We start from the raw sequence: 8,696 nt of genomic DNA, 5'->3' as shown, positions 1-8,696 counted from the left end.
ACAAAGCCGTACTCTGCTCCACCTTCCCCGTGGCATGGTAGCAGGGGTGGCTTCGTGGGCGAGCAACCTGTGCAGGGCCCCAGCACTGCCCTTGGTGTAATGCTGGACTGAGGCAATCTTGAGTAATAAAAAAAAAAAAACACATTTATTTTACGTATATATTTATTTAATAAATCTTTCTGCTTTCCACTTTATTTATTTATTTATTTTTTTGAGACAGGGTCTCTCAACATAGCCTTGGTTGTCCTGGAACTCACTTTGTAGACCAGGCTGGCCTCGAACTCACGGAGATCCACCTGCCTCTGTCTCCCTAGTGCTGGGATTAAAGGTGTGCACCACAATGTCTGACTCTAAAACATTTTTTAAAGATTTATTTATGTTTATGAGTATTTTGTCTCTCTATATATATGTATATATACATATATGTACACACACACACACACACACACACACACACACACACCAAGTGTGTGCCTGATGCCCATGGAGGCCAGAAAAAAAGCACTGAATCCCTTGGAACTGGAGTTATGGATGGTTGTGATCTACCATGTGGGTGCTAGGAATTGAACCTAGGTCCTCTGCAAGAACAAGTGCTCTTAACCAATAAGCCATCTCTGTAGCTCCTTGAATAATAATTCTCGACTTTTTTTGTTTTTGTTTTTTCAAGACAGGGTTTCTCTGTATAGTTTTGGTGCCTGTCCTGGATCTCGCTCTGTAGACCAGGCTGGCCTCGAACTCACAAAGATCCTCCTGCCTCTGCCTCCCGAGTGCTGGGGTTAAAGGTGTGCGCCACCACTGCCCGGCAATTCTTGACTTTTAAAGTATTTTGTCCTGTGTATGTGTGTGTTGGTGTACCCAAGTGCATGCATGTTCACATGTGCCTGTTTGCATGTACTTGTGGAGACTTGAGGTTGATATTGGGAGTCTTTGTTGATTGGTCTCTGTCTTATCCATTGAGGCAAGTATGAGCTCAGTTGAACTCAGAGCTCATCAATAGTAGCACAGCTAGTCAGCTTGCTCCAGTGAGACCCTGTCTCCACCATCTAATGCTGTAATTACAGGTGAGCCACCATACCACCCAACATTTATGTGCATCCTGGGGATCCAAACTCTAGTCTCCATGCTTTCTTCTTGCAGCATCTAAACAAATAGTTTAACTACAGAGCCATCTCCAACCACCCCTGTAGCTGAAGTTTTCCTGTGTCCCACCTGGTCTGCAGCCACTCAGACCCAAGTAAACACACAGAGGCTTATATTAATTAAAACTGCTCAGACATTAGCTCAGGCTTACTACTGATTAGCTCTTACACTTAAACTCAGACCATTTCTGTTAATCTATATGTCACCACGTGTTCCGTGGCTTTACCTGTGTGCCATTACATGCTGCTCCCTGGACGGTGGGCTGGCATCTCCTCATTCAGCCTTCCTCTTCCCAGAATTCTCCTTGTCTGCTTATCCCACCTATACTTCCTGCCTGGCTACTTGCCAATCAGCGTTTTATTAAACCAGTGTACAAAAGCATTATTCCACAGCACAACCTTTTATTTATTTATTTTTGATTTATTTATTTATTTATTTATTTATTGGTTTTTCGAGACAGGGTTTCTCTGTGTAGCTTTGCGCCTTTCCTGGAACTCACTTGGTAGCCCAGGCTGGCCTCGAACTCACAGAGATCCGCCTGGCTCTGCCTCCCGAGTGCTGGGATTAAAGGCGTGTGCCACCACCGCCTGGCTTAGCACACCTTTTTAATATTCGTTTTTATTTCACATGTACGAGTGTGTACCATGTGCATGCAGTGCTCATGGAGGCCAGAAGAGGGTGTCAGATCCCCCCCTGAAACTGGAGTTACACACAGTTGGAAGCTGACATGTGAGGGCTGAGGCCACCAAGGGGGTGCTCGGAATCAAATCCACATCCTCTTCAAGAGCAGCAAGTGCTTTTAACCCCTGAGCTATCTAGTCCCACCCGTGAGTTTTTGTTTTGGTAATAGAATATTTTTCCTTGCTTGTATGACAATTTAGTGCTTGTTAACAATGTATTTTGGTCATACATTTCCAACCCTCCCTTCCCACTCGCCCAGCATCACCCAACATGTGCCCCATCCGTGTCCCCCCCCCCCAGTCCACTTAGCACCGCCCATTGGGATGTTTGCTGATCCTGTTGGCTTAATCTTGTGCAGGTCCTATTTCAGTAATCACAGCCAGGTAAGTTCATGAGCACAATGACATGTCATGTCCAGAGACATTTCAGAGCACTTGTCCCCATTCTCTGGCTTTTTCATTCTTTTTACCTCTTCTTCCATGATGTTTCTGGAGCCTTGGGGTGGGGGTTGATACAGATACCCTATTTAGGGCCGGGCACTCAGGAGTCACTCAGTCTGAGCACTTTTACCAACCATGAGTCTCTGCATTAACTCCCTTGAATTCCTCTGGTCTCCTGCCTTGGCCTCCCAAGTACTAGAATTGCAAGTGCACCAGCAAGACCAGTCTAACTTTTTTAAAAAGATGTCTGTTTGTTTTGAGACAAGAGTGTTGTTATATAACCCAGACTGGCTTCAAATTCTTGGCAGTTTTCCCACCTCAGAATTCTCCCAGTGCGAGGATTAGAAATGTATTGCTACCATACCCGGTTTTTTATTTTTATATTTCATTTATTTATTTATTGCTTTTTTTTTTTTTTTTTTTTTTTTTGGTTTTTCGAGACAGGGTTTCTCTGTGTAGCTTTGCGCCTTTCCTGGGACTCACTTGGTAGCTCAGGCTGGCCTCGAACTCACAGAGATCCGCCTGCCTCTGCCTCCTGAGTGCTGGGATTAAAGACGTGCGCCACCACTGCCCAGCTATTTATTTATTGTTTTTTTTTTTTTTTTTTTTTTTTTAAGATTTATTTATTTATTATGTATACAGCATGTATGCCTGCACACCAGAAGAAGGCATCAGATCTCATTACAGATGGTTGTGAGCCACCATGTGGTTGCTGGGAATTGAACTCAGGACCTCTGGAAGAGCAGTCAGTGCTCTTAACCTCTGAGCCATCTCTCCAGCCCCTATTTATTGTTTTTTGAGACAGGGTTTCTCTGTGTAATTTTGGTGCCTGTCCTGGATCTCGCTCTGTAGATCAGGCTGGCCTCGACTCGAACTCACAGAGATCTGCCTAGCTCTGCCTCCCGAGTGCTGGGACTAAAGGCGTGCGCCACTACCGTCTAGCTATTTCATTTGTTTTTATTTCACGTGTACGAGTGTGCACCATGTGCATGCAGTGCTCATTGAGGCCAAAAGAAGGCGTCAGATTCCCCTGGGACTGGAGTTAACAGGCAGTTGTGAGCAGCTCAGTGAGTGCTGAGAATTAAACCCTGGGTCCTCTGCTGAGCCATCTCTCCAGCCTAATTATTTTTATTTTTGAACAAGTAACTCTGCATTTTCTTTTTGCACTAATACCTACGCACTATACAGTAGGTTCTGTTTGGTGCTACTGTACCTATCCTGTAGGCCCAGTACACACAGGATTGCTCTCCCCTCACTTCTGACCCTGACCACGCAGACCCCAGCAGGTGGAGGATGTTCCCAGACAGCTGGAAGTAGAGAGTTTGCTAGAAGTCTCCAGCAGCTGTTTAAGGACTGTCACCATGCCTCTCTCCCAAGACCAATTGGCTCCTTAAGATCCCGGGTCATCACCAGGCAGATAAGATACTTTTGCAGTTCGAGGAACAGGAAGCTTCTGGAGGGAGGCGAGTGGGCATCCCTTTGGGCGCGAGCTCTCACTGAGGCTTAGGATAATCTCCCATTTAAGGCCTCATTTAAGCCCTTCTCCCGCCCCAGCAGCCCGTAGCCCTACCCTCGGGTGACCAGCTCCGCCCCCAGTCGCCTTAAGTACCCTCTTTGCTTCTCCCCTAGTCCCGGAGTCACCGTCCAGCTCCGCGTGCGTCACCACACCAGTGACGGTCCCCAAAGCTTCCGTTCTTGGCTGCCCGGGGCAACCCAAATGACGCTTCAGCACCACTTCCCACCTTCCTTCAGTCCCACCCCGGCCCCACCCGACCCCTTCTTCGACCCCGCCTCCCTCTCCCTTGGTCTTGGCCCAGTCCCGCCCCCCTAATTACCCCGCCCTGCACCATGCAGCCCCGCCCACTCCTCTCAAGCTCCGCCCACCCACTCGGCCTTGGGTCTCTCACCAGCTCTCACGTTGTCCTCAGCCAGCGCAACCTCGCGCTGGGGCCAGCTTAGCATGTTTTCTCTTTGTCAGAAGTCCGCTAGCGGGATCAAGCGCTTCAGCATCGCAGTTCATCCTCCACCTGGGTTTCTAGCACCCGAAACCTTGCGTGTTCATGCCCAGATTGAGCTTTGGGTACCGGGCAGTAGCAACTGGCTTCTATAGGGCTTCACCTTTAGGGTTCTCAACTCCCAGGAACAGAAGCCTGGGCTTTCTGGGGCTTGTCTCGCTTCCTACCTGGTACATGCAGGTAGAAGAGGCTAGTTTTGACATACTATGCCCCTCGGAAAAGCTTACCATTCTCTTCTCTGCTGAGCCGTAAGTATGTAACATCAGCAAGGCTACCCACCTGCTTCACAGGGCCCTTGGCATCCTAGAACGGGCTCTGTCCTCCCTGATTCCTGGCAGAGTTGAGGGTAGGGCTAAAGCCAGGCCACCTTCTCTCTTGCCTCCCTCACACTTCCAGTTCCATCCTTATTAGTTCACAGACTCTGACTCCTACTGTTGACCTCCAATGTCAGGGACCAAGGCAGGAAGGGAGATTGTGTGGGCATGAAGCCCAGTGGGATCACCCCACAGAGAGGAGAGGTGGTGAACGGGGCCCCACATTCTTCTGCTCCTCAATGCCATACCACACATGTTCAGTAAAATGAACAGTGAGAAAGAGATCAAGGATGTTCATAAAAGTTTTTTTCTTTTTAATTGAATTGCTCAGTGATGTTCTGGGGGTCTCTGCTGTACCCCCAAATTGTCGTGCATCCCCAGTTCAGTCTCTAAAGGGGACCATCTTTCCTCCAAGGGAAACTGGCTCAGGAAAGCTGTCTGTGTATAAAGGAGAGGGCAGAGGGACAGGGGAATTCTGGGAAAGGAAGTAGGGGACTGTGGCGCAGGGGGTGCTTGATAGAGGACACAGGAGAAGCGCCTGGAGAGAGAGGTAAGAAGTGAGGTGGAGGAGAGGAGGCGGAGGGAGCAGAGAGGAAGAGCCCAGAGGCCCTTCTCAATATGGCTGCACCCTTGCTTTCTGTTCGTATCCCCAGATTGCTCCCACCCTCCCCTCACCGTCTCCACACCCTCTCTCCCACACCCAAGGTTGCTTCCCACATCTCCAAATCTTCTCATATCACCCTCTCTTTTGTACACCCCCTCTTCTCTTCCCAAAGCCCTCATTCTGGATGGGTGTATGTGGGTGTGTGTTTCCATGGTGTATATACACGTTCATGTGGGCGTCTTTGGGGTGCAACTGAAGGCTAGAGGTTGACATCGCTGAATGTCTTCCTCAGTTGCTCTCCCCCTTATTTTGGGCCAGTGTCCAGTGGCCTACTGGACCTGGAGCTTACTGATTTGGCTAGGCAGGCCGGCCAATGAGCTCCGGGGGTCTGTTTGTCTCTCTCCCAACCCCAGCACCAGGATTACAGACACCCACCCTGTGCCCAGCCTTTAAGTGGGTACTAGAGATCTGAGCTCAAGTCCTCAGGCCTGCAGGACGGACACTTCACTGACCTTCAGGACAGACATCTCCCTAGCTCCTCTCAAAGCTGTCACTCTTCTGGTGTCATTACCTACATCTGTGTGGTGAGGCCTCTGGGGTCACCTGTAGCCAGGTGCAGGCTACTCCCCTATGTTCCTAAGCTACTGGCTTCTCCCTCTGAGTCTCCGCGGACTGAGATGGTTGTTTTTTCTGCCGCCCCCACCCCACCCGGTGGATTCAGGAGCTTGGGATTCTCTGAGTCTAGCACAACCCAGGTATAGAAGGAGGTACCCCCAAATCCAGGCTCCAAAGATAGTGCTCTGGAGAAGAAAGAAGAGAGAGAGAGAGAGAGAGGAAGAGAGAGAGAGAGAGAGAGAGAGAGAGAGAGAGAGAGAGAGAGAGAATGAGAGAGCAAGAGAGAGAGAGAGAGAGAGAGAGAATGAGAGAGCAAGAGAGAGAGAGAATAAACGTGCACCAGAGAAGGTACTGAAGGAGGCAGTCAGGGAGAGTGGGCAGATGGGGCAGAGGATGTGGTAGGAGAGGAAAGGTTAGGACCAAGAGCGCAGAGTGCTCCTGGTCGTCAGACCACGGTGCTGAGGGTAGAGGAGTCCTCGGAGCGCAGGGGCCGCACAGGAGCCCGCTTGAGGGGACGCCGGGTCTCATCGCGGTTCTGCCACACATAGTGGATCAGATAAGCCACTACCAGTGTCAGCCAGCCTCCCATGGTGACTAGCAGGGCCACATCGGTGTTCCTTCGGGTCCCACCTCGTCCTGTGCCACACAGCTCTTCCTCCCTAGTCAGTAGAAGGAACTCCTGTCCCACGAGATCTGGTCGGGCTCCTGGACCACACACGATGCCTGTCCCCGAGCCTGGAGCCAAAATCACCTGCCTGAGCACTTCCTGCAGGGCACAGTCACAGCGCCATGGGTTGGCGGACAGGTTCACTTGGATCTGCAGCCCCACAAAGGCTGCCACAGGCACGGATGCTAGCTGGTTGGCAGAGAGGTCAAGGTGGCGCAGAGTGCCCTCCAGGCCCTGGAAAGCAGCTCCTGAGAGGTGGACAAGGACATTATGAGACAGGTCTAATTCTTCCAGGAAAGGCAAGTGCTGGAAGGCACCAGCTGGCACGGATGCCAGCTGGTTGGCATCCAGGTAAAGCTTTCGGGTGCTGTTGGGGATGCTGTCGGGTATGGCACTCAGGCCAGCCCGGCTGCAGCGGAATGTCTGTTCGCCAGCTTCTTCGGCTCTGTAGCAGCCCTGGGGCAGTGCCTGGGGGGTGGGCACAGAACCCCCTGTGCCTATCACCAGCAGGAGGTGCAGGAGGCCAGGAGCTAGTAGGAGCATGGTCACAGATAAACATAATCCGTGCGTGGAGGAGAATCTGGGCAGTAGAAGGTCCTAGGAAGGAAGAGCAACGTTAGAATACTATGTTCCACTGAGGCTCTCTCTGCTGGAGTTCCTTGGTGGAGACTCTTTGGGCCAGAACCTCTCCTTTGGGGGCTTTCTCAGCCCTAGGTCTGTCTGTCTATCTGTCTGTCTTCAACAGGATTCTAGGGGAAAGAATCCCTTAAGGCTTGAAACTTTTAGGTTCTATTGATTCTGGAAGGTTCATCTATGAGGTCCCCCTGTCCCTTTGCCCTGTTGAAATGGGTCTGGGAGGTTCCAAACTATTGCTTCAGCTTTTATACTAATTTTGCTTCTCGAAATAAATATTTATTTTTCCTCCACGTACCTGTGTGACTGCCAGGGAGGCCAGGTAAACACCAGGGGGTCTGGTTGGCACTAATGTAAAAACAAGAGTGACAGATTAGTGACAGGATTCCAGGTGTTCAGCTAGACTATTCAAGTAGGTAACAGGGACTTCTGGCTCCACTTTCTGTGCTCAACAGCCCCATTTTCTGGAAGCGGCTGCCCCTCTGCCTTCCCCAGCTCTGTGCTCTTGGCCCTGCTCATCTTCCTCCTCTTCCGTCTCCCTCCTGCCTGGCGGAGTCCTCTCCTGTGTAGTTAGTTACCTTTCTCTCCGGAAGTAGTCCCCCTGAAAGTGGGCACTGGAGACCCGCTTCCTCCTTCAGAAGTCCTGTTTGCTTGCAGCAGCTGGAAGCTGCGACCTGGGGCCCAAGTGTATAGAGTTTCCTGGCATGTGACTCTAGGCCCCAGGTGTCAGATACCTGAGCCATGGCCTGGCCAGGCAATGCCAAGAGAGAGCAGATCCCAAACCCTGATGATATGTGTGGGAGAACAGGCCTGGATTCCATTCCTTGCCCCAGGCTTTGCTCCCACAACTCAGTGGTTGCTGTCTTCTATCTGCTGCTGAAAACTGCCTTCCAGACTCTCCTTTTCTTGTCCAGACTCTAGCTGGCCAAAGGATGGCTGCTTGGTTGCCCTGGGGGCAGAACCCTGCAATTCCATCTCAGCAACTTGCAACACAAGCCTTCCTGCGCTGTTCCGTGTTCTCTGTAGGCCCCATGGTGCCTTGTGTTAGCAGACATCCCTCTGTCTTTTCCTCAGAAACATCTGAGGATGCACCTGGATCTTCACAGGGCCAACCCTTTTGACTACCAGGGGGCGCTGTGGTTCAGTTTCTGTTTGCTGTGTAGATGGTGTTAGGCTAGGCTCTTGAAGCCTGATTGGGTGGCTTATGAGTTTTCCTGCCAACTTTTCTGTTCTGTGATGTTCTTGGGCTCCAAGGATGGCATTTTTGAGTCCCTCTTCATACCTGTGACCCAAAGATGGCTAGGATGACTTATTTTTTTCCTCCAAGGCCTCTTCATCCTAAGGAGTGTTTGCAGACCCCACCACTTCACACCATCCCCTCTCCTGATGTCTGCTGGGTAGTGGGAAGGAAGGATTTGAGGCTGCAGTGTTCTGTGTGTGTCCCTGAGCCCTTGTGTCTGAACAAAGGTAGAGCATAGAGAGGCCCCACGAGGTGGCGTGGACAGGAGAGAGCTTGTGGCGGTGACATGTAAATGCTGCTGTTTTCATGACCGTCTTTCAGAACAGTCTGGCTTCGTGATTACAACA

The 8,696-nt window shown here is 50.7% G+C and overlaps 1 protein-coding gene across 1 annotated transcript; it reads right to left on the bottom strand.

Annotated features, from left to right (window-relative positions):
- Positions 1-6,254: 6,254 nt before the first annotated feature.
- Lrrc3c (leucine rich repeat containing 3C) lies at positions 6,255-7,019 on the bottom strand. The gene has a single exon (XM_059269926.1). It carries the CDS (start codon positions 7,017-7,019, stop codon positions 6,255-6,257), a length of 765 nt encoding a protein of 254 aa, XP_059125909.1.
- Between the last annotated feature and the right edge of the window lie 1,677 nt (positions 7,020-8,696).

The sequence above is a fragment of the Peromyscus eremicus genome, chromosome 8a, assembly GCF_949786415.1.
Source record: "Peromyscus eremicus chromosome 8a, PerEre_H2_v1, whole genome shotgun sequence".
Taxonomy (NCBI): domain Eukaryota; kingdom Metazoa; phylum Chordata; class Mammalia; order Rodentia; family Cricetidae; genus Peromyscus; species Peromyscus eremicus.
The sequence above is the reverse complement of the archived record's forward strand: the minus strand, read 5'-3'. Positions and strand labels throughout refer to the sequence as shown.